Below are 26,558 nucleotides of genomic sequence, written 5' to 3' on the forward strand. Positions count from 1 at the left end.
ATGTCTTCAGAAACTTTATTCTATTTGGAAGTGACTTTATTCTATTTGATTATACATTGTTTGTACAATTTACTGTTTGTGCTAACATCTACATTTCGTTAATCTTTATAAGGCATTGCTTGCTCTTTTTCCGTACTATTGTACAACTATTGAACATATAGTGTAACTATTACATTGAAAGGGCTGGACATCTTGGGCTCGAAGGGAAACAACTTAATTTTTTCTCCCAGTTCTCTCCTCGACCTCATTCTTTCTTTTATTGTTTCTGGGTGGAATATATATCCTGTAAATGTCATATCACACACACATATCCTGTAATATATAATAAATATTCTGTAACTTTTTCTATCACTTTAGATTATAAGAAGAGTCTCATTTCAGTACTTAAAATGTCCCCTTTGAACTTGATTAAAAAAATAAAGCTTTCTTTCCCCAGCTTGGGCCTGCCTCAGGTCAGGAAACCAGCAGTGGGGAGGGGGCCCCTTCCCTGTTGCAGGACGTCCCGCCTGCTTCCAGAGCAGGCCCTCGCTCAGCCACCATAGGCTGCTCCTTCCTGCTTCTCTATGGGGGCTTTCCTCAGATAGGGGTCAGGCACTAGTCTTTGTACCCCACAGTCTCCAGGAGCCTCGCTTAAAACCTCCTTTCTCTTGGTTTAAGGTGACAGGAAAGCACCTCCTCCCCTCCCCCATGGAGGGAGGTAGAAACCCCACAGCAGTCCAACAACTGATTCAAAGAAATTTTCTAGACCTCTGTACTCTTCAACTCCTGGAGATGAGTGTTGGTCTAGGGGATCACACATCAGTTTTCTGTTAGTCTCTCTGGAAGTTGAGCATCTCTTTTTAAAATATGTGAATGCTGATATCTATTTTGTCTTTGTGGGCCTCACTGGAAATGAGTCAGAAAGCATCCCATCTTAATATGCTAGCACGGTTGTAATAACCACAGCTGCCGCATTAACCACTTTCTGTGCGACAGCAGGAGGCTCAGTTCTTTAGATACCTTATCTGATGTCATCCATACTGTAATCCTGAGAGGCAGGGATTACTGTCCCCATTTCGCAGATAGAAGACAGGCTCAAAGGAGTTCACTCACTTGCATTGGGTCACACACCCAGTGGTTGGTAGAGCCTGGATTTGACGCCAGGTCTCTCTGACTCAAAGTCTGTGCCCTTTGAAGTGTTCAAATAGTTATAAATGAAATTGTATGAAGCCTGGGATTTACTTGAAAATAATCCAGAGTGGGTTGGGGGAAGGTGGGCAGGGTGCAGGGGAGACAGGCTTGGCCACGAGCTGGTACTTGCTGAAGCTTGGTGATGAGAATGTGGGAGTTCACTGGCCTATTGTCTCTTTTTGTACATGTTGTGATTTTCCTTTATAAAAAGTTTTTTAAAGTCTGGACTCTTAACCACTGTACATCTGTGGTTCAAATTCAAATTTATTCGCCATTTTGTGGAAAACATTGTAATTTTTGTTCAGACAGTTGTATAAAAATATTTTGACTAATAAAAAGACTCATTTAAAATTACTTTTTTGTTTTGTTTTTAAGTCTCACAGAAACCCACCTTTCTGTAAACATTTGAAGTCTGGTGACTAGTGGCTACTTGGCAGGCTGTAACCCAGCAAACAGCCTTCAGATTATTGTTACCAACTAAGAGCTGGCTTTATTTCATATAATTAATAGCCCTTACATAGCAGTCATTACTGGGCTCAATAATCAATTTTTCAGAAATGACTGCTTTATCCTCTTCTGCAGATAGATATAGTAACATGATCAATGTGAAAGTAAAGAGCCATGGCACAGGCTCAGGGCAGATCTTTTTCTTTAAGAAAAATGATAGTTCAGGAAATTGAGCTATGGCAAGTATATTGTGTGAGCTCTGAGTTCTGATGCAACCTTTAAGATGGATTTGTTTTTGGCATTTGAATTCTATTTAGTCCAAAGTCAGTTTAGCAAATGCTTCATTTTATTGAATTGTAAAGGAGATTACTCCAAATTGAAAAGTAAAAGATGAAATCACTAGCATTTTCCAATGTTGACATTTATCTATATTTAATTTTTATGAGTTTCCAACTATGGACATTTTAAAGAATTGTTAGGCCTTTTAATTTTACTCCTTAAGTCCATCATGTCAAACTTTTTTGAGAGTTATTCAACAAGTGTTTGTTGAGCACTTGGTTTGTCAAGGTGCGGAGCTGGCTCTGGAGGTGCTGCAGTGAACAGGAGGGGGTCAACTCATGCCCTTGGGGAGCTCGAAATAATGGGGGGCAGGGAATTAAACAACTACCAGGTTTTAAAAAAAATTGCATTTGTAGTAAGTAGCTCAAAGGAGAAATATAGTGGGTGAAAATATAAAGGCATAGAAACTGACTGACGTTTAAGTCATTTCAGACGTGTAACCCCCTCCTACGTAGGGGAGCCTCTGCCTTATTTCACTTCCAGTTCTCAGCTTCTACTGCAATTTCCTGTCGCTCTAAAGAACTTGTTAATTGTTTGATGAGTTCAATTATTAGTTTATTCATTCCACAGGTATTTTGTCAGTACCTACTAAAAAGCTATTTATTATGCACAAAGCACCCTGTAGATATAAATGTAAAGAACGGTAAGATGCATTAGCCTTGGATACTGTACTTGGGGAGCATGTGTGCTAGCAGGGGAGCTAAGATGTCCATCAATAGCATAAAATACGTAGTAGACAATGGTAAGTACCTTACCTGAAATTCGGACTAAGTCGCTCAGGTAGGGAGAGGTGATGTTTCACTGGGGGCCAGAGACAGCCTCATGGAGGACGTGGGATTTGCCGTGGGATTTGCAGGATGAGTAGTATTTGGACACAGAAGGATGGAGGGAAGTGTTCTAAATATTCGGAGTGAACACCACGAAGAAGTTCATGGAATACCGTAGTCTCATTAATGAAAATTTTGAGTTGATACGCTATCTGGTTCTGAGATTTGCCCGACAGCCTCTAAAACTAGTTGGTAGTTCCTTTCCAGTCTGAGTTAACTGGTCCAGAATGAATTTCTCTGTTTCTTTAATATTATCACTTAATTCCTTGCTCCCCACTCAGGAGGTGATAATTCTTATTTTCAGTTTTCTTCCTCATTCTAAATTGTCCTTGAACTTTTTATTTCCTAGTCAATTCCCCATGGCGATTAAATGTTTATAAGAATGGAATAATCATAGTGCTTTCAGCAAATTTAAATAGCATGGGATTCAAATCAAATATTGAAGTACTGTTAGTATCTGCTTTGGCTGATCCCTCATGTCCCAACTAACCCAGTAAAGGAGGGGCTTTGGAGCCCTGGAGCGCGTGGGCTGCAGCTGGGATGTGTGAAGGGAGAGTAGGACTCTGCCGTGCAGTCCTGACTCGGCCAGTCCTCAGCCTCAGCCTCCCTAGATTCTCCTGCCACGCGGCAAAGCAAATTCCTTTTACTCGTCTCTTCCTCAGGCCCGAATCTCTTTTCCCAGTCTCTTAAATTGGCACATTCTACCTATTTATATTATTTGTCCTCAGAGCATTTGTGGGTTTCTACATGCACTTCTGTATAGAAGGATATTGTATATGAACATAAACTTTAGTAAAAGGAAAGAAAATCAAATTCCGATCATCTCCACAGAATCCCCTTTTCCTCGATAATCCTGTTAATCATTAAATATTGTTAGTCACTAAAATTTTTTTAGATTGCTTTCTGGGTTACATTTCTATAAAACATTCTTTGTTCTCTTAAAGTGCTCTGTAGGGGGCAGCATTTCCTGTATGGTTTACAAATAATAAATTGCCTTTTAATTGCCACAGTGATTCAGAGATTATGGTTCTTCTGCTGCAAAAAAATCACTTAAAATATCTTAGTGTTCTGTGGAATTTGAATTATATCATTCTGCTTTCCTCAAAATCAGCTCATTTCTTACATATATATGTGTGTGTATATATATGTGTATACCAATTTAAATCTACATTATATTTCCTGTGCTATAAGTTTTGTGAATTTCTGCCGTTTCTGAGCTGAGCAATGTAGAAAACCCAGGAGGTTAGTTGCATGGTTTGATATGATGGCTTTAAAAAAAGCTTCTATAGTTAGTGCCTCTTTTAATAAATTTTAAGTCAGTTTTGAGTTTGCTTTTTGTTGATATGAATTTGTAAGGAAGTAACTGTAAGTCTACTTTCTTTAAGTAAGAGGATAGAGGCAGAAAATTGTATATATTTAAGACAAATTTGGGAGAACAAAGAGCAAACATTTTGTTTGACCATGATGAATGAAGGTCCTGTGGCACAGTCATATTGAGACCTAGATGAAGTAAATTGAACAATACTTTATATGTTACCTGGAGAACATGCAAGAGTTGTATTTATGCAATGCAGAGTTCCTTTAAGTAGTAAGTTAATACTGAAAAATAACAAGTGGCAGACATTTATTCAACAGACATAAATCAGATCCCTTCTCTGTACAAGGCAGAACCAGCGAAGAGTTATAAGGATATATGTGACTTGGTCTTAGCTCTTAGGGAGTTTATGATGTGACAGCGATGATAAGACAATAGGTAAGATGCAAAAGTTGAGTACTTGCAATGGAGATTATGTGGCCTGCAAAGCCAAAATCTTTATTTTCTGCCTCTTTATGGAAAAAATTTGCATACCCTTGTTTTAGGTTTATATTCAGGGTTGGAGGGGAGCCCATCTGGAGAAGTCTTTGGCTAGCTTTCATCCCAAATAGTGGCCAGTGTTGAAGGGGATCGTTTCAGCTGTTTCCCTCCGTCCCCCACAGGATGAGATGTAGCCTGTCGAGTTGGTTCCCACTAGAGGAGGTCCCTCAACATTAGAAGCAAACTGGCCAAGTGGGTGAATGAATGAGGATGAGTTTCAGAAAATCGGGAGTAATGAGGCCTGTGTGAATTGGAGATGTACAGTGCCCCATCTATAGCCAATTTTTGCCATGTGGCTATGTAGTATTGCCGGTTTGGGAGACTTATAAAGAAGTGGAAAGCAATGATCTTAAATATAAAATTTTTCAAAAGTTTAAATATGAACAATAAAGTAAAGATTTTAAATAATGCTATAAGAGCCTTGGTATGTCTGAGAGCCCTTCAGCCTCTGTGCGCCATCCGTTTTGATTTCGACTCTGTGGCAAGCCAAGTGCCAGCCTGTCTTTCTCAGACCCTCTTAGACCTGCCAGTTTCCAGCTGCAGTGAGGGCCTGCACCAGGTCTCTGCTCCTTCAATCCCAGCTTGAGACTGAGTCTTAACCCTGTGTGGGTTCCCAGATTAGGGTGGGGAAGGAGCTAGGAGATATCCGGCATTCTGTAAATAGCTGTGACCAGAAACCTTAAAACCAGAACAGATCCCTCACTTCTCTTTCTGCTTACTTTGTTTTGTTACTCTTGTCAGCCAGAGCCTGGTTGGGGTGGCGGGGATGAGTCATAGGATTGTGGTACCACACCCCCTCTGACTCCTAGGGTGCTTTTAAGTATGGCTGAGGGGAGGGGCTTGACAAGAAGACGCAAACAGTATAGGCCTAATGAGGCAGGTGTAGTGGTAGTTGTTACTTAAAGAAGGTGTAGGAATTGGAACAGAAGAAGTGGAGGAAGGTATGCCCTGAGGAAGTAGAAGGTAAAGAAATCAGAGAGAGGAAAAGGAGAGTTCTGTGTCTAAGAAATGGCGAATATTCTAGTTTGTCTTGAGGCTTGTGATGTGAAGGGGAATTGTAGGAAAAAGGTGGGAATGGTGTGTTGGGGATCGTGGAGAGCCTGCACTGGCTTGATAAAGAGACTGGGTCTTGCCCAGTGAGGGACCACTGGAGAGTTTGTTGTTAGGGTCTGTGATGGGCTCATGATGTCAGATTCATCTGGCAGTAACACTGAGGATAGGGTTATTGAAGAGTGTGAGATTAATGGCACTGAGAAGAGAGGAGACCTCTATTCTTGCCTGAAGACAAGTAGTTTGCAAATAGGTAATATGGTCTGAACTGGAGCGCCAGCAGTGGTGTGGAGGAGAAAGGAATCCAAGGGCAGAGGCTTCACAGTTAGTGGGGTAGGAGCTGGTAAGGCTGTCCCAGGGTCTTGATCCACATGACCTGTTGTCCTCCTTCCCTTGTCATCTGTAAAGTGCTTTTGTGTTCATTGTCTCATTTAATTCCCACAGCAGTTCTGAAGAATTTCCCCCTCACTTTACACACGTGAAAACAGATTCAGAAGAAGTACCAAATAGCTAAGAAATGGCACCAAGAGCAAGCAGGTTCTGGGCCACACAACTGTTCCGCAGTGAGATAGTTTAAATTGTTACCATTTTTACTTTGTAGAGTAGTTAGCTAAGAATTGCACAAGATTATTTATGCGTAACTTTTAAATGGTCTTTCCTTATTAGCCTTTTAGAATTTGGGACTAGAAGTCTAAGATCTTAATTTCATAATCAAATTTTCATCTGTTTAATATAAATTAAAGTTCCATGTAGTTATAGATATCTAATCATTTTTACTCAATTATATTTACTGTATATTGATGAAAATGTAAAGAAGTATAACTCAGTTCTACTAGTATACAAAGCATTTAGCAGTAAGCACACACCCTCACCGTAATACCGTGAGGATAGCAAAAGGGTTGGGTTTCTTTCCTTCTGTCTTGACATACTGATCAGTATTTCACATCGCCTAGAGGGACTCGTAAGTCTGGTTGGACTGGGTTTGTTTTTCCTTTTATGAGCCATTTGAGGAATCCACTTGTCTTTTTTTCTCTACATTTCTTCTTTCTGACTTCATGCACAGTTTTAGTTTTACCATTCAAAACTAAGCTAATTAAAAAAAAGTCAGAAATTTTAATATTAAGTAACATTTACTGGGAAAATGAAGTATAATAGTCTTAATTAAAGCAACAATGAAAAGAACTTATTTTAAATTGAGCTACTAGGCATTGGGATACATGCTGTATTCATAAGGTGGAATAGTTCAAATAAAATCTTACCTACAGAATTATGAAGTTTTACATGCTTATGGATTTTTTTAAAATCCAGGGTTAGATTGCAGCTGTCTCAAGAGGTTTTTTCCATGCATGTTCAGCTTCTTAAACTTCCTACTTCTGTACTTACTGAATAGATGGGATTTTTTTTTTTACATTCTGCCTTGAACTTGGACGCCTTACTCTTAACTGTCTAAAGAAATTGAAAGTAGTCATGCTACCATTAGGTAATGTTGGTGACGTCCAGTCGTGTATTTCTAAACTGACACAACCACTGCTTTGACAGGTGACTGAAGGAGGAAGGTAGAGTTAATGTCAAGGCTGTCCCTCCAAACCAGCGAATCTAGCCGGGATTCTTAGAAAAGGCAAAAAGCAGCCTTGGGTTAAATTCATTCTTGGAACTTTTGATGGTGTAATGATGTAAGAAAGTTGGCATAGCTACATTCTTTTCTCGTCAGTGAATAGATATGACAAGGGAAGGCCCAAACAAATTGTATACTCCACATTTGTCACGGCGCAGTAACTGAAACCTGCAGATCATGAAGGTGTCATAACTAGTACATGTTAACTGAGCAGTTGGACCAGGTGTTTTTAAAGTTAGCTTCTGTGTGCTCCAGACTACATTAACAACCGGCCTGTATTAAACAGGATCATACAATTTGCGAGACATTGTTCTAGACCAGGAAAGAAAGATGAAAAGCCGTGTCCCTTCCTGTCAAGGTGTTTGCCACACAAAGTGATAAATACTGACACTGTGTTTATTGCATACTGCCTGGGAGGCCGATGTACTTATTTTCAAATCCTGACTGTTCCTTCCTAGTAGTGATCTTGGCCAACTCTTTCATATATCCTTGAGCAACCTCAGTTTTCTCACTTATGAAATGAGCAAGAAAGTACCTAACTAGTGGGTTAAATGATGGAAAGTACTCAGTGCAGAGCAAGTGGGTAGCTACTACCTAAATAGAAGGGTGTCCAGGCATTATAAAGGAGCCTAAACCAGCTTGTGGGGGGAGTTAGAACCCATTTCCTAGAAGTAATGCCCAGTTTGAGACTTGATGGTGAATTAGGGTTGCACTGGGAGTTGTGCATTCCAGGCAAAGGGAGCGTCTACAAAGTATATGTTTGCTTTATGTTAATTTTGTTTGTGGCTGTAAGATAATATATGTAATTTTTGTAACAAAGAATTTTGAGAAACTGATATAGGACTGTAAATTTGTGCTCAAAATAGTAACTCTTATTGCTTCAAGTGTGTGTTTTCTATTATAACTCAGAAATGTAAGTGCTGGGGCCGGCCCCATGGCCGAGTGTTAAGTTCATGCTCTCTGCTTCAGCGGCCCAGGGTTTCACCAGTTTGGATCCCGGGTGCAGACATGGCCCCGCTCATCAAGCCATGGTGAGGCAGTGTCCCGCATAGCACAACCAGAAGGACCTACAACTAGAATATACAACTATGTATTAGGGGTCGGGGGGCTTTGAGGAGGAGAAGGGGAAAAAAAAACACCAAAAAAAATGAAGATTGGCCACAGATGTTAGCTCAGGTGCCAATCTTTAAAAAAAAGAAATGTAAGTGCTTAAATTTGAGGAATTTGAGGGTAAAAAAACAATGAAATGGATTGAGAAGTTTTCCTAAAACTAAATTTAATGTATGTTTGTGTTAATTCCTAGAGGCTTGACTTTCTGCTCCTTCGTAACAGGGCCCAGTGTAAACGCAAATTACCACACTTTGATTCTCTTAACTTTGATTAATTTGACACAATTCTTTTGTCATCTCGTTTTATGGTCAAATGATCTATGAAAATTAAAGTTAAAAATAATTCATAAATTATCCCTCCTGATAATATGGTCTCATCAGAATCCCTGGATTCTAGGCAGATATCTACTAAATTATGCGTTTTAAGATGATAGCAATGTTGGCTTTTATTTTGAAATGATTTCACAAATAAAGACTAAACAATGCTTTCCTTCAGGTGTTTTGAATAACCACGTCTTTTTCCTTTATTCTTTTTGGCTGCTTGTCTTGTGTAGCCCAAAACTTTAAACGGCAGGACCAGATACCCAGAAAACTACAGCCTTATAGCAGCTATAATGTACCAGTTGAAAAGAAACTTAGCTCTTACTGTATAGAGTTAGCAGTTTATATTATTTTTGCTGTGCTGGCTTTTAGCCAGCCAAAACATCCACTATCCTGATAATCTCCTAGAACGGGAGCCATTTCTTAAGTGCCTCCAACCATGAGCTAGTCTGTCAGTGAGAGATTATTGCCAAACCTGGTCTGCTAATGGGAAGATTTCAAATAGCCAATGGATTCTAATTTAGAACAGCTCAATCTTGTCTCTTTTTAAAGATATATTAACCTGAGAAGCCACATCTGTTCAGAACAGGAAAGCACATGGTTCTTAGTTTACCTTCTCTTTAAAGGAGAGCTGGAGAATGAGTAGCCAGAGAATGTGTTAAATACTATTTACTGCCCACCTGCTTGTTACTGTTATCTTTATTTTCTTTATGTTGTCATTATGCTTCTCTGTGTTGTCATTAGACAGTCATTTTCCCTGAAGTAAAACCTTCATGGCACTTGTCATTTATAATACCAGGATCCTGGTTTTAAACTGCCTTTGTGAGTGAACAAGATCTTGTTTCCATTAGCCCTTCTTCAATGGATAGAGTTGGCTTAAGCAAGTACCAAGTGGATCATAGAGAATCCCTAGCTCTTTGGGGATCTCACATCCTGGAGAGGCCTGTTAGTGTGTTGTTGTGGTGAAAATAGTTACCGTGGTTACTGTGCAAGGTCCCTTCTTTTTCCTGCTTTGGACCAGGCAGTGAACTGGCTGAAAATGGTCACCTTCCTGCAGTGCCTTTGAGCAGAAATAATTCCCTTGGATTTAGGCCTGAGCAGTTTTTTATGCCCGTATGATGTTTGACGAGCCTATGACTGGATGAAGCTCCACAGGAGCCAGGTACTTGGAGTCCCCAAAGGTTTCTGGCCACTGGCCGTGTGACAGCCTGGAAGAGGGCCAGTTTTTTCCTTTGCCGATAGCTGTTCGATAAGTGGTGGACAACCTGAGAGAAAGAGAAGTCAGTACAAAGCAGACTTAAAGAAGAAAGAACTGCATGGCTTCATGAGTCTCTGCGCTCTGACGCCGGAATCATCTGTGGTGATTTAGTGGGAACCAAAGCGATGAAGCATGACCTTGGGGAACAATATACATTGTTGGGGGGAGGATGGTTTTAATGTACTTTTTGTTCTAAATTGTCAACTGCCAGTAGCCCAGTTCTCTTTTACCGTATCTGTCCCTTAGCATACTGTGAAAATAGTTTGAAAAAGGCTTACAGTGAAAACGCAGCTTTTGAAAAGTACATAACTTTCCCTTTCAAAACTGCCTGGCATGTGGTTTTCTAAAGTTACCTGATCTGAATGTTGATTCTCAGTTGTTCAAAAATACAATTTAAAGAAAATTTAAATACGACTTTTAAGATGTTAACATTCTTTGTCAATATTTCAAGGTTTGGCTGTGTAGTTGAGGATGTCTAATTTTTGGTTAAACAAATAAATGTTGTTTGTGGAGAATTTTCAAAATAGGGGAAAGTGCAAAGAAGAGTAAATGTGCAATCCCTAGTGTACAACAGTGCCGGGCACACGGCAGGCATTCACGTATTTGTCCAGAGAATGTAGTGACAAATACTATTAATATCATTTGGGTATATTTATGTTTAGGGGTTTTGTGTGTGTATGTATATGTCTTTTTTTTTTTAAGAAACATGCAAATACAATGTAACTTTAAAATTTTAAAGAATTGATTATTTTTGATGTTATGTTCTTTTATTATCATTCACTCGTGATAACCGGAAGATTTGAATTTGCCTGTGGCCCTTAGCAAGGGAGCAACCTCACTTTAGGCATGTCTGCTACATGAAGCTGTATAATTTCATTAGGAAATGGTTGCCCTGGATTCTCATTAAATATGTGACCTTAATTCCACACCCATCTTCATAAAAATCTGCGAGTGGGGTCTTTTATCCCTACTGCCTACACCTGCGTGTGGACCCTCTCACCTCAGTCCTGTCTGATTGTGTGCATCGCCTCCTCTTTGACACAGACTTCCACCAAACTCCCCAGTTTACAGCCCATTTCCCTACTTGCACCAGCTGCTCCAGCCAAATGATCTTCTCCTCTCGTTCCCTGAATCCACTCCATTTTTAGGACCACCTCTGCTCCTTTACACGCTGTCCTTCAAGCTGGCATACCTACCCCTTTTTCTTCACTTTTCTTTACTCACTGAGTTATTTGCTGTGAGGCCCAGCTCCAAATCCTGCATCTTCTATTAACCTGCTTATATTAGTAAGCTTCAGGATCTTGAGAGGCACTATTCTGGGATGCCTCACTGTAGCAACTTGTACACATTTCAAGTGAAAAGTTTTTTTGATAAGACCTATGGTTGACTTTTAAAACTTTAAATTGGGGGCTGGTCATGTGGCGTAGTGGTTAAGTTTACGCACTCTGCTTCAGCAGCCTGGGGTTCACCCGTATGGATCCTGAGCGTGGACCTACATACCACTCAAGACATGCTGAGGTGGCATCCCACACAAAAGACCTAGAAGGACTTATAACTAGAATGTACAACTATGTACTGGGGCTTTGGGGAGAAAAAAAAAGAGAGAGGAAGATTGGCAACAGATGTTAGCTCAGGGCCACTCTTCCTCACCCAAAAAAAGCATACATTTAAAGAAAAAAAACTTTTTAAGTCGGTAATTATCATGAAACTTAACTCCCTTCCCCCCCCCCCCCCCCCCCCCCCCCCGCCAAAAGAGAGAGAAAGCAAGAAATTGGCATACACTCTGACATTTTCTTCTCTGTGGCAATTCAAACTGTTCAAAACATTCTTATAGTTTAGTTAGTTCGCCTGTGATATTTTTCTGTTTGGATAACATGGCTACCTTGGTTTCATCACTTCTGTGAGTTTTGATTTTATTTCCTCCTCCTGTCATCAAACTCTGCCTTCAACATTACCTGCCTTGTAGCTTAAATAGGCCTGTGCCGGGGGAATTCACACTGGTCATTTGATGTAGTAAGCCTAGGCCACTTCAATAAGTCACAGCTCTGACCTTGGCTAAACGAAATGCAGTCTTAGGTCTTCTAAGCAGTTTTCTTAACCAATCGGCCAGCAGAGCTTTTGTTGACATTCTTCCTATCTGCATATGAGAAAGCCACATAAATAGTTTAAATTTTTGAAAAAGGCATGTCCCCTACTTTGAACTTACTACCTACTTAACTCTTGAGTAATAAAAATGTGATATAGACTGAATGGGCCAAGAAGATATGGGTAGCATGCACAGTGGATAGCTTCTGGAGTCAGTAAGATCAGAATTTGGATTCTGGGCCCCTAACTCAGTGGTACTGTGAGTATCTTACCATACTTGAGCCTCAGTTTCTCCTTCTGTGAAATGAGCAGGGGAAGTTATGGAGAGGATCAGCTGAGCTTCCTTTCCACTTCTTTCCTTTGAAGGATTTAGTCAAGAGCTCTGACAACTAGGGAGGTCGGCCCAGGCTTCCTGAAGCATGAAAACTTGAGCTAGGCCTTGAAGGTAGGCTCGATTCCATTAGGTCAAGGGGAGAAGAAAAGGCACTCCAGCTGTGGGGAACTAGTTGTGCAAAAGACTATGGGCAAGTCTGTAGAGCCTTGAAAGCATGTGCAGGGACGGCCCCCATGAAAGCAGTGCGTAAGAAAATGTGTGTCAGAGGGCTAGAGGGGAGAGCCTGGAATGCGAGAGACGAGGAAGAAGATCTTACAACCTAGGCGTGAGGTGATGAGCGTATGAGTGAGGATCTGTGGTCAGGGCGTGGTGCAGAAACAGCAGCCACAAGGGGCATTTCCAAGGACGAATCATCAGGGCTCGGTATGTGAGGCTATGGGATGAAAAAAATTGCAAGGGTTTAAGTGGATGATTACTGTGTCATTCAGTTATTCATTCTTCAAATACTTAAATTGAAAATCGGCTGCTGCAAGCTTCTGTTGTAAGTATTGGGGATTAACCACTAAATAAAACAGAGTCCCTGCTCTTTTGAAGCTTACTTTCTAGTGTTAATTGTGTTAAAAATTTAGTGGCAGCAATTTGGGCATCTTGAGATGTCATTATCCAGCTCATGATTCTTTTATCATATCTAAAGTCAAGTGGGAAATGGCGATGAGAGCACATCCAGTATCTTCGTGAAATCAATCTACAGTATTTTCATGTTTCAGGACTTTAAAGACAAGCACGAAACGGTTAGTGAAAATGCTGTATTTTGCAGATCAAAGGAAGTGGTACTACCATAGATTTCGTAATTTGCCACATAGTTAATAAATTTGAGGGACTGTGAAGTTTGGAACACCTAGGGAATTGCTGTTGACTTGTGAAAGCTTCGTTTTGTAGGCTTTGGTTGGGATTAAACTTAGGTTCATTTAACAACCAGGAGAAAGTGGTTAGATTGAACAAGACTTCAGTACTCGATGGCTTTTTTCCCCGCAAGGGATTTTGTCAGCATATTTTTGAAGTAGTGCTATGATATTTTAGTTTTCAGTCTGAGTTTTCAATTCTTTAAGGTGCAAAAATTTAAGTTAGTACTAGGTAATTCCTTGACGAAAAATGTTGACATAAGAAATAAATTGAGAATTGAAAACTAAAATATAGTTTTCCCTGGTATTTTGAAAGCTCGAATTAGAAGAACATTATCTAATTAAAGTAATGATTCATTTAAATATTCATTTAGTTAGGATAACTCCCCTCTCTTTTGTTTAATGTACCTATTTGTGTTTCATAGTGTTTTTATGGTAACTACAATTAATCAGCTATAAAAATAGAGTATAAGGACTATTCATAATTCTTACAGAAAGAAAGAAAGAGGTTTGGACCTTATAGTACTGATAAAATTTCATGCAATGAAGGAATATTAAAAGTATTCTTAAAAACAGGGTTAAGACTCTGAACTGCTGTTAATATATTACCTCTCAGTATCTGAATTCCTCAGTTTAAAAAAATCAGATGTTTTTTATTAAGGATGATTTGACTTTTTATGTTTCCTTCAGGTGAAAGTGCAGTTTTAAAGTGTCTACTGGATATTCACAAAATTTTTCAGGAAAACGACCCAGCTTACATTCTAAACGATCTCTACATCTCAGACTACTGTGTGTGGATTCAGAAAGCCAAGTAAGTTTTGAGTTATTTACGAATTTTATGTGCTCCCATTTCTGCAACACTTACTTCCCAAGAAGGAAGAAAATGAAATAACCTGGGGGGTAAGTTTTAATGAAAGAGAAACCCTGTATAGCTACCAGACACTTGAGGAAGTGACTGGACCAACATGAGGAATGGGTGAATTTGCTTAGGGAGGAGGTGCAGGTGGTGAAAAGTAAATTCTACCGGAAAACTGGTGCAGCCAGGAAAATAAGGGTTAAAACAGACAATTGTGAGTATTCATCGTTGTGCTGTTGACTGTTCAAAGTGGAATCTCAAGACTGGGTATCCGAACTTGTGTCCATAGTTAACTTACAGTGGGGTGTGAGTGGGTGTGTGTGCGCGCGTGTGTGCACGTGCGGGAACATGTGTAACATCATAGGACACAAACCTAATCAGTTCTAATCACAACGAGAGCTGTATTCAATGGCTAACCACTGGCTTGCAGAATTCATTATGCAGAGTTAAAAAATACAGCTTCAGAGCCTAACAACATGATTCTTGGTAACACATGCATCTAAAGGTCTGAACACTCACAAATGGGCTCCTTGCACTTGGTATGTGAAAGTTTTAAAAAGTGTTTACCCTTGCCTCTCTCAAGGAACCATATTAAGTTTAAAAATATAGTGAATTTTCATTTGTGAAGGGGTTCTATAGACCTGATTCTTATCAGACATGCCCAAATTATCCATTTCAGCAGCAGGAGACTATTAATTGAGGACATACACAGAGAGCTCTTGATTGGAATGATTCTTAGGTGCTGTAGAAAATGATGGCACAATATCATTCGTGACGTAGAAGAAAAATATCATTCATGACTTAAAAGAAAATACTTGTGATATTTTTACTACGACTGTGATGATTGGTAAATGAATGCTTTAGTATGGCTTTAGTGCCTGTTTTGAGTGAGCCATTCTATAGAATTTATTTTTGGTTTCTGTTCATGGGGAAGCAATTGTTGCAGAGTGAAATAAGGAAAAAAACCCTTGAGGCTATCCCTTTTGTAAGGAAAATGCTTAGGGACTGCTCAGGATAATGCCTAATAACCTACTGCAGGTGGTTTCAGCGTTTGTGTTGGAAATCGAGATCTTGCCAGATGGAAGATTGCATCTTTAACCCCTGAGGTCATAATGGCATGTCATCACTTCATTTGATCCTCCTGCTAATTGAGCTTATCAAATACCCTGCTGCCATTGCCTGTTGTTTTCATAATAAAATTAAATTGAAATAGTCTATTTGTGTGAGCTTAGGTTTTTCTTTTTTTTTTCAGGGTGAGAATTTTATAAGCGTGTAATGAGCATGCAGGTTTGTGCTAGGATCCCATTTCTATGAGCTCTTCCTTTCTCTATTTGTGGCATTCCTGATTAACTAGAGAGAAGATCGCATTTCATTAAAGCAGAAGGGTGTATGCCCTCAAGTTGGTGTGGGGATTATTAGACCTTTTTTCTCCTAAAAGAATTTTTTCCCCTTGGTTTTAATTTGCAGGAAATGAAATGAAATTCTTAGGTTCCTAATAGTTGTTATGATAATAGTAATTTTTTAAAAGGAAGGGATAATGTTTAGGAAGTGAGATAGGAGAGAGAAACCCATAGGAACTCCTCCGATTACTTTGGAAAAATTTATTCAACTTTACCTATTTAAACATGACTCTTCTTTCTCTAACTAGGCTGTGTTGTTTTCACTTTGTGTGTTAAATTTTAATTCTAGTCTAGCCCAGCTATTTTTTTTCTTCCCCTTTAAAATAAAACATTTGTTCATTTATCTCATTTTTATTCACTTTTCTAATTTCATCCTTAATTTTTCAAGTACAAAATGATTGAGCTTTCCAGTATCATCTTTGCTGTGAACTTTCTTGGCTCTGAATTAATTCTACTGCATCGTATGTCCATGGTTTTCTTAACTAATTTCTTCCTCACCCTTCACCTTCTGGTTTCTTTCCCATACAGTTTTTTTTTTTTTTAATTTTTTTTTTCCTTTTTATCCCCAATGCCCCCCAGTACATAGTTGTATATTCTTCGTTGTGGGTCCTTCTAGTTGTGGCATGTGGGACGCTGCCTCAGCATGGTTTGATGAGCAGTGCCATGTCCGCGCCCAGGATTCAAACCAATGAAACACTGGGCCGCCTGCAGCAGAGCGCGTGAACTTAACCACTCGGCCACGGGGCCAGCCCCCCCATATAGTATTATTAGTGAAATCTAGCACCTTACTTTTACATTTTAAAATAGTTCTATATTTTTCTTAGTCTCTGTTTGATGTTTTTGATTATAGACATACCTCGGAGATATCATGGGTTTGGTTCCAGACCACCGCAGTAAAGCAAATATTGCAATAAAGCAAGTCACATGGATGTTTTGGTTTCCCAGTGCATATAAAAGTTATGTTTACACTATGCTGTAGTCTATTAAGTGTGCGATAGCATTATGTCTAAAAAAACAATGTACATACTTTAATCTAAAAATACTTTATTGCTAAAAAGTGCTAATCATCATCTGAGCCTTCAGCGAGTCGTAATCGTTTTGCTGGTGGAGGGTCTTGTAAAAAACACAGTATCTGCAAAGTGCAATAAAGTGCGGTGCAATAAAACAAGGTATGCATATATAATAATGAAATATGTAGAATTTTATTGAAATACCAGACAAGTGCTAAATTCTGACTAGCACAAAGGACAGCATTCCATTTTTACAGTCAGACATTTACTTTGGCAAAAACTTACTGGAATGTGGGTAGCAAAGTCATTCTTATATTTAACGAATGAAGTTAGGGCAACAGTTATCATAGGTTTTGCTTTAATACTAGGTAGTTATTTTTCCTTGTGATATCTCTGTCTTGTAGAGCATTATTTGCAGATCTTAAAAACTGAAGCTCCTGGGGGCCGACCCCATGGCCAAGTGGTTAAAGTTCCATGTGCTCCGCTTCAGCGGCCCAGGTTTGCAGATTCGGACCCCGGGTATAGACTTACTCCACTCATCAGCCACGCTGTGGAGGCATCCCACATACAAAAAATAAAGGAGGATTGGCATGTATGTTAGCCCAGGGCAGATCTTTCTTAGCAAAAACAAAAAAAGACAGGGGCTAGCCCGGTGGTGTAGTGGTTAAGTTTGCACACTCCGCTTCAGTGGCCCTGAGTTTGCGGGTTTGGATCCTGGGTGTGGATGTACACACTGCTCATCAAGCCATGCTGTGGCAGCATCCCACATAGAAGAACTAGAAGGACTTACAGCTAGGATATACAACTATGTACTGGGGTTTTGGGGAGGAAAAAAAAAGAGAAAGATTGGCAATAGATGTTAGTTCAGGGCCAACCTTCAAAAAATCTTAAAAAAAAAAAAAAAACCCAAGAAAACAAACAAACAAAAAAGCTGAAGCTCCTGTATTCTTATTCTGAGTTGCAGACTCTGCCAATTATTTTTCTGGAAAGGAACACTCCCTGCCATCCTTCTCTGTGAGCTTGCTTGGAAGTTTCTAGTGTGGTGGCCACTGCAGCAAATGCTCCCTGCGTGGCGGCATGAGGAAGTGATTTGCTTGGGGTCATATAGCTTAAGAGATAGGTCTGTGATAGTCTCAGGTCTTCTGGGTCCAGATTTCATATCTTTTCAGATATGCCACCTAGACAACCAGTTGTCTTTACCGATGGTACGTGAGGGGAAAAAAAAAACAAAAAAGCGCTACCTTTAGAGAGCTTTTCTAATAGGAAGAGGAATGATTGAATCATTTATCTTCCTCCTGGATGTCCCCATAGCGCTTGGTTTAGAGATCGTTTGGGCACATCTCGTGCCTGCCTCATGTTGTAGTAGTTTTGGTGCACATCCCCTTCCTAAAGTTTTAAAGTCTGTGTGAATGAGCGCCTCTCTATCTGGGCCCATCACGGTCCTCTGTGAGCCCAGTAAATTTTCGTTGAACTGAATGGTACCTAGTAGAGCCAATTAAAGGACATTTCTCATTGTTTAAAAAAAATTCTAGCACTTTATAAACTGTGAGTTGGCTCTGACTTATTTTAATTCAAGCTTTCAGCTCCATTCAGTTTTGAGATTTCGCCCTTCCCTGGTTTCTGTCCTGGTGGGCTCCACTCGTCAGTAGCAGTGATAGTTCTGACCCTTAAAAGTTTAGCAGTTTACACCCTTTTATAGAAGCTGGGATGGAAAAGAATGAACTGTAAAATATGTTCCAGCTCTTCTGCTCATTGGCCATAAAACCTTAGCGAGTCACCTCATCACTTCATCTAATATAGCCAGTATTAGTATTTTAATATTTCCTCTAGTTATTTTCCAGTGTATTTTTAAACCAGTGGAAATAATACTGCACCTATCATTTTGTAACTTGTTTTATACTTATCATAGTACCCCATAAATCATTTCCTTTATGACATAATATCCATAGCATAGTATTTTTAAAAAACAACTTAATTTGTTCCTCATTAGAAAAGGCGTATATGCCCACTGAAGGAAATTTGATACTGTGTGGTTTTAATGCGTGGTGTATTTTGAAATGACAAGGAATCAAGTAGGGAATTATTATGTTTTTGCTACATGGAAAAATTTTGGTGGTTTCGTTTTTTTGAAAAATGAAATTAAAATTTGAAATCCCGGCTATCTTCAGTACAGGTCTGAGCTTGTCAGAAAGATTTTAAATCACACTTTTTCTCTCTCGTGTAGTTTTTTAAGGTAAGTAGTTCTGGGGGAAAAGAAAAAAAAAGTCTGAAACGCAGAACCTTTTTACACTGAACTCATGAATAATTTACTCTAATACTTTTGGTGCATTTATTTTCTTCACTGCTTTTTAACATACTTTCCCCCACAAATGAAATCTTATCTTTTGACCTTTTAGACGCTAGTGTGGAAAGTTTGTCGAGGGAAACAGCTCCATCGCTGAATAATTCTCTCCCATTTGATAAATCCTCGATCTCAGTTTTCTCAGTTGTGAAAGAACGTAAGCCATTTCAGCAGAGAAACCTTAAAATTTTAGAAAACTTAAGACCTTATCCCTGCTTCCTATTGCTTTAGTTCCTTCCTCCGTGTGTGAGCTTTGGTAGGGGTAGGGTTATGCCCCTGAGAACAGCATAGATCTCTTCCTGTTGGCTCTCTCTTGTTCCTGGTTTATCTGCCAAAAGCTGTGGGAGTGGGGGTAACTCATGCAGAAGTAAAACATGAGCAGTGAATGGAAAAGCAGAATTATATGTTTTTTCACCTGCTAATTATGGAGCCTTGCTCTGTGGCAGGTGCTGAGGTAGGTGACGGGGGTACTCTGGTGGACGGGAGACATGCGCTCCTGAAGCTGATCTTCTAGCGGGAAGTCCACATGTGGCCTCATAGTGGCCACAGTGAGGGGTATGGGTGCTGCGGAAGCACCTAGGAGCCCACATGCCTAGCTAGGCTTGGGCTACAGGAAACGGCTTCCCGAAGGAAGAGTTGAAGCTGAGAGCTGAAAGATCAGTAAGAATTGGTCAGGTGCAGGTGGGGAAGCAGGGGGCGAAGGGTGTTTCAGACAATAGGGACAGAAGAATATGGCCCTTTTGAAGAGCTCAAAAGCTCAGGATGGATGGATCATAGTACAGGAATGAGAGGAAATAAATGAGGCCAGAGAGTTCATGTAGAGCCTTGGCCACGTAAAGAGGTTTGGACTTTGTTCTGGAAGAGTTTGGAGCAACTGAAGAGTTTAAGCTATGGAGGGTCTTGTGAGAAGCATGATAAGATTTAGAATCTGGGGAGATTCAGGTCACATTGTGGGGAGTGAATTAGAGTGGGAGAGTGCTCAGTCTCCAGATTGAAAGGTTAGTTAGGAGGCAGGGTGATCCAGGCGAAACGCAGTTGTAGCCTGAGTCACGGTGGGGAAGAAGACGAGTGGTCAGATTTGTGAGGTGGATGAGACAGGACTTAGCAATTGATCGGATGTCGGGGAGAGCGAGAAAGGAGAATAGTCAAAGATGAGATCCAGATTTTGACCTGGCCAGTTAACTGGGCTGCTAGAGGTACATTTGCTGCTATTAAATAATATTGGAGAGGGTGTAGGTTGGAAGAGAAACGAGAGAGAGGGAAGATGAGGAGTTCAGATTTAGAAATGTTGATCCGAAGTCTGTAAGGAATACTCATAAAGAAATAGGAACATTTGGATCACAGCTGGAAAAGATGTATGGAGAAGAGTTTGGACAAAGAAGGGACATGAATTAATAGCAAAACATAAAAAACGGTATCTGGTTGCATAGTACTCTTACACATATGAATATAATAATAATCAGGAGTGGATGCATTCCAGGCTGGGAAAAATAACATCATGCGGAGGAGCAGACAAGTAAAACATGTAAGCAACATGGTGAGCAGATTTCCTGGTTGTAGCTGTGGGGGATTGGAAGGGCAAGAACGGATGGGAGGCTTTTTGCATTTGGATCACGGTTTTATCTATCCTTGTAGAATCTTTTTATTGAAGAAGAGAGTCTACAGTTGGCTTGGGGTCATGATGTTTTAGTAACAGGGCCAGATATGAAACCCTTGTTTCTCCCTTCTGTGTGCTGAAGACTGTGTCAGTTTTCTTGACTTAGAAACCAGTTGGTTACATAAGAGAAACCCACTCGGATTTTTATAGTAAAATTGAGGGCTTTCTTAGAGGCTGCAGGTTATTTTCTGGAACCCCAGTGCTGGGCGTACAGCCGGGCCCCATGAGCTCAAGTCATGAAGTGAGGCAGTCAGCTTACTCTCTGGTGACACGTGATCTCTCACATTGCTTCTTTCTGCAAATCGCTGCCACTCTTCTCTTTGATGCACTTGGAGGAGAATGACCATCCCACAGCTCTGAGTTTCTATGTCCCTGTAGTTTCGGTAGAGATGGACTAGAGTCCCTTGTTGGTAATTCCAAGGGAAGGAGAATGTGGTTGCCGTAGCATGGGTCAGTGTCTTTTCCTGGTCCAGTTGCCTTGGTCACAGTGGGCTGGGGGTAGGGCTACCCCCTAAAGTGGTATACACTTGGCCCCAAGGCACCCTTTGTTACTAGTCAGTGGCATTTTTCAGAGAAGGGTGCATGCGAGTCACCCTTAAGGGTCCTTAAGAGGACGCTGCTGTAACTCCACTGCGCCATTCTGAGCCACAACTGAGGGAGAGATGTGACACCCACCAGCACCATGTCACTGATGTTCATAATAAAAATACAGTACTGGAGGTGATTTTGGTGGTCTGTTAAATTCAGTCCTACCAAGTGACAATCAGACACTCAGGTGGTTTTACTTTTGTATGGGAATTTACTCCTCTGACAGATGGTAAAATGTTAACTGTTACATTAGCTGCTAATGATTAGCATATAGAAATTTCAAGAAACAATTGTGTGTAATTTCAAGCAAGTTAAACCTACCTTGAATTGAAATCATTCTTGGTAAGGTGCTCATTCTAGCATGTCAAGTTGCTCTTTAGTTTTACTGTTTATTTTTAATTAAATCCACAAATTCATCCTGGATGGGAGTGGGTTTTATCTCCATAAGAGAAGATTAGTACATGCCAATATCCATTCACTTGTCTCCCTTCAGTGTGGTTTCATATAGAAAGGATTTACTTAATGGTTCTTTTCCTTATCACCAGTGGTTCAGCAGTGCCCACTGGGGACCGTTGCTCTTCATTAGACTTCTCTTACAAGAAATGTGCCAATAAATCATAGGATTACGAATGTTCCTACAGATTTCAGAGTGAAATAACCCTGTGTAAAGATATGAATGCTCCCTGTGACTATGTGTATTGAGAAATCAGCAAAACTATATATCTGAGTGTTGTAAAGTTTTGTGGGGGGTTTTTTGTTGTTCTTTTTTGCTTGTTTTGTTTTCTTTGTTTGTAATTTCTATCCTTTTTTTTTTTTTTGGAGGAAGATTAGCCCTGAGCTAACATCCGTGCCCATCTTCCTCTGTTTTATGTGGGACACCTGCCACAGCATGGTTTGACAAGCAGTGCATAGGTCCACACCTGGGATCCAAACTGGCAAACCCCAGGCCGCCAAAGTGGCATGTGCAAAATTAACTGCTGCGCCACTGGGCTGGCCCCCTATCCTACTGTTTTTTTTTTTTTAAATGATCTTTTTTTTTTAATTATTATTTTTTTTCCTTTTTCTCCCCAAAGCCCCCTGGTACATAGTTGTGTATTCTTCGCTGTGGGTCCCTCCAGCCGTGGCATGTGGGACGCCGCCCCAGCGTGGCTTGATGAGCAGTGCCATGTCCGCGCCCAGGATCCGAACCAACGAAACACTGGGCCACCTGCAGCGGAGCTCGAGAACCCAACCACTCGGCCACGGGGCCAGCCCCTATCCTACTGTTTTTTTTAAAGTAAACTTTTTATTTTAGAACAGTTTTAGATTTACAGAAAAATTGTGAAGATGGTAGAGAGAGTTCCCAGATACTCCGCACTCAGTTTCCCCTGTTATTAACATCTCACGTTGGGATGGTATGTTTCTCACAATGAACCATTACTGATGCTTTATTATTAACTAAAGTCCATAGTTGATTTAGGTTTTCCTGGTTTTTACCTAATGTCCTTTTTCTATTCCAGGATACCACGTTTTGTTTTGTTTTTACTGAGAACTGGAACTTAAGTCAGTAATGCTCAATTTCCAGAACATTTTCATTATCCAAGAGCTTAAATGCTATTGAAAGATAATGAAATATTTTTGATATATTAAGATACCAGAAGGGCTTAATACATACAAACGTTGTAGTCATGGTGAATCCAGACCTTGAAAAAGATAGGTTTGGCATTTTTTAGAAATTTGGAAACCATTCATTTATCATTTTTACTTCTGCATGTACTGTGGGCATCATGATTATGATGTGTTAATAAAAATAGAGAAAGTTTCTAAAAATAAAGTGGGCAAAAGCTTTTTATTTTCATATTAATTTTCTTAAGGTGGAGGAGGTTAGAGGAGAAAAGTGTGAATAGGAGTTCTTGTAAAAAAGATGGCAATTCTCGGAGGTGCATAGGCAGCTCTCAGACTGGAAAGCGCCCTGCATTTGTGGGTCCACGGAGGCTGCGTGTGTCAAGTCCATTTTAGAGCTGTGCCTGGTGGCTTTGTTTTGTCTCTGTCCTTAACTCGGTTTGGTCCTGGATACTTGGCTCTGGCCTTCTCAAATCCTGGCTTTTGGCTTGCTGGAGACATGGTTTTTTACAGTGTGTAATTAGCTACTGTGTGAGCAGATTGGCATTTTCCCTCCCCCCCTTGTCCTTCTGTAGTTTTGCACATCAGAGGTCTTTGGAGGGTTCTCTTGGAGCAGACCCGCAGGATCAAGTGAGTTCAGGTGGCGATTGGTTTAGTCAGGATCTGTAAACCCGTATTCTCTCCTTCACAGAGAATTTTCACAGGGCTTGGATTGTCTTCACATCTCATTCAGAGAAGAGGCTTACGTTGATTAATGTGCTGTACGTGTGGTTATCGTACTCAGAAAGTACTCTGTTTAAGGAGGGCTTTGTCAAGAGCATCCTTTGAATAGAGTCACAAGAAAGCGTTTTTAAAAAACTGACAACTTCAAGTACAATTTCCTCCTTCTTCTGCCTATTATGACTGAAACCCAATCCTTGTTATAACATAATTATCTCAGCCAAAGCCAGCAGGGAGTCGCTCCCTTAATGTAAGGGGTGTGAAGTCCCCTAAATAAATAGAGGATTAATTACATTTGCAGTGTGTTGTGAAGGTGATGAGATTGATTGTGATCATTTGACTTGTTCCATTTCCTGCTCTGACTACTCTCCTGAAGAAATAGAAGCTGGGAAAATAATAAATAGAGCTGTGGAGTGTGTTGTTGCACCTGGGGTGGGACAGCGTTGGGAAAGGGCCTCCTTGAGCCAGAGTCCCAGATTCTAAGTGATATATTTATTTTAGATAATTTTTATCATTGATTATTCGCTTACTCTTCTCCATTTAAGCAGCTTTCCAGGAAATAGTTTGTATTTCAAATACAATACAATAGTTTGTATTTCAAAAAATATCGATATTCTGAGTGTTGAGAGAATTTGACAGATTGTATTTTACATGGATGGATATCAGCACATTTCTGATCTAATTTTAGGTGTTTTCACCTAGTGCAGCCTTTTGGAAGGTTTAAACAAAAGACAATGTTAGCCGTTAGATGTTTGTGTTGTGTTTTCCTCATAGAAGCCTTGTGCTTTTGTTAAACTTCAAATGATAAATCACTGCTTTCAAAAAGCAGATCATGTTTTCTACTTTTATTTTATGTTTGTCTTATCTCCTTTTCCTGGAGAGTTGTATAATACTGTGAAATTGTGATTTCAACTTCTCCAGATCGTTTATTGCAGTGGCCTCTGGGGTGAGCTGCGCTTACCCCAGGGAGCACACGAAACGATCTTTTTGGAGTCCAGGAAGACTAGAATAGACCTGTCTATGTTTATTTTTTAAAAAAGAAATTAAGCTTCACTAGCATTTAATATATGGATTGATGGCAAAAATTATGTTTTGTGGGTACGAAACATTTTTTAGTAATGGGACACTTGATCAGAAGTTTAGAGGAACAGCCATGCTCATTTCCAAAGAGAAGCACATACATTTATTTTCCAAGCCTGAATTATGGCCGAAGAACGATGGTCTCCTCTAGAAATTGGAGTTGGGGTTCAGGGACTCTAGTCAGTCTCTGCCAGTTGCTTTAACTTAGTTGAAGACGTAGAAACTCAGCTGCCAGAGCTTGAGATTTTCTGTCAGGTGTGCAGTGTTCACTCCCTGCTCTAGTTTTCTGTCCCGTTTGCCTAGGGCAGAGAAAGAGGCCAAACTTCTGAAGGCAGAGCCTTTGTCATGATGGCAGCACGTATTTCCTGGGCACAAACAACTTGGCCTTATTTAGTCTCTGCTTTTGGGATTTTTATGTGTTAACTTAAAATATTAAAGAATAAAAAGCAGCTGTCATTTTGAGGAAAAAAAGAATGAAATTTGAAGTGGGCGATCACATGTCTAGGAGTAGAGTCTAGTGTAGGTTTAATCTCAAGATGTATGATTCCGTGATTTCATTGTAAATTGCTGACCCAGTGGAAAAGGGCCCAAAGAAATCTGGACTATGAATGTCCTAAAGGGCAAAGGTCTTATTTCAACTCTTCTAGGACCTTCAATGTATGTCCTACTCTTCATATTCTACTCCCAAAACAAGGATATGTGCACTTACCTACATAGATGTTATGTATTCAGACAAATGACAGAGGAAATGTAACTTTCTGTGAATACTTAGGTGTGAGAAAGTCAAAACGGGTTGGAGGAGTACAAGGGAGAAGGACAGAGAGAGAGTAGTATGTGGATGTTTGGATCACTAGCATGTCACCTACATACTGATGAGCAATGTTGGCCCTGAGTGTGGTGTTGGGACTGCCGTGCAGCTTGTCCGAGGAGTCAGGCTCAAGAACTGACCATCGCAGGATCTGCACCCATGTGCTGTCCCCATGTCTAGAGACAGAAAGTATGAGCTGATGGAGAAGGAAGAAGATACTCCAGCCTTCAATTCTAGGGCATTTCCCAGGTCATCGCCAAATTATGCACCTGAGCAGGAGGCAGATGGAGTGGTCTGCTGTGTGACTGAAGGATGTCATGAATAGCCATTCAGTTGAATCCTGTTTCCCATAGGGAGGTGCCTGTGAGTAACAGAGCTTCTTAGATCAAACCACGTTTATCTGAAATATTTATAATTGTATACTAATTACTACTAATTTATTATTAAAATATTAAAGATAGTTATAAATATTTCTGTTTCTTATGGTTCTTTTGTTTAAATGGGCTTAGAGTCTGATTGAATCAAAAATTTATTGAGCACCTGCTATGGCCTGCATTGTACTCAGTGCTGGAGAGGAGACCAAGGTCAAGATTTCTGCATCAAGGACCCACTCTCTAGGAGGGTTAACGAGGCTGTACTATCATGAAAAACCATAACTGGAAAACTAAATGGAAAAAGTAGCATATATAAAACTATGTGCTGTAGTGGCTTAATCATATTAAGAGATGCATATTCACAGAACAAAAATCCTAGAAGGAAGCACGTTAATGTTGATAAAAGTTGTCTCTGGTTTGTAAATTCATGGGCAGCTTTTCTATTTTATACTTACTTTTTTGTAGGTTTTACAGTGAACATGTATTTTATTTTTTTCCCCAGCTACACATTTTAAGAAATTACAAGGGTGATATAAATGCTTGTTGTAATGTTTTTTCCTTAAGGGTAACAGAATATTACAGAACTGAATAAAGTAAAAAGTGTGATGACTCAAGGCCCAACTAAATAAATAAATGAATGAAAAAAGACAGCCCTTATGCCCTGAATGAAATGAAATAAAAATAATAATTAGATAATCCGTCAGTGCTTGTTTGAGATTTCTCACATATGAACTTAGCATTTAAGTCAAGTAGTAATTTGACATTCTTTTCAGATGTGGCGTTTCATTGTTTGGGTGCACCATTTTATTA

General features: G+C 40.0%; 1 protein-coding gene across 2 annotated transcripts in view; it reads left to right on the forward strand.

The window, feature by feature from the left end:
• SHQ1 (SHQ1, H/ACA ribonucleoprotein assembly factor) overlaps window positions 1-26,558 on the forward strand; it is a 95,659-nt gene that overhangs the window by 38,044 nt on the left and 31,057 nt on the right. For both annotated transcript variants that reach the window (XM_046650455.1, XM_046651110.1), the window contains one exon: window positions 14,003-14,123. In XM_046650455.1, coding sequence (XP_046506411.1) covers window positions 14,003-14,123 — 121 coding nt within the window. The remainder of the gene's footprint in view (window positions 1-14,002; window positions 14,124-26,558) is intronic.

Source organism: Equus quagga, chromosome 1 (genome assembly GCF_021613505.1).
Source record: "Equus quagga isolate Etosha38 chromosome 1, UCLA_HA_Equagga_1.0, whole genome shotgun sequence".
NCBI lineage: Eukaryota > Metazoa > Chordata > Mammalia > Perissodactyla > Equidae > Equus > Equus quagga.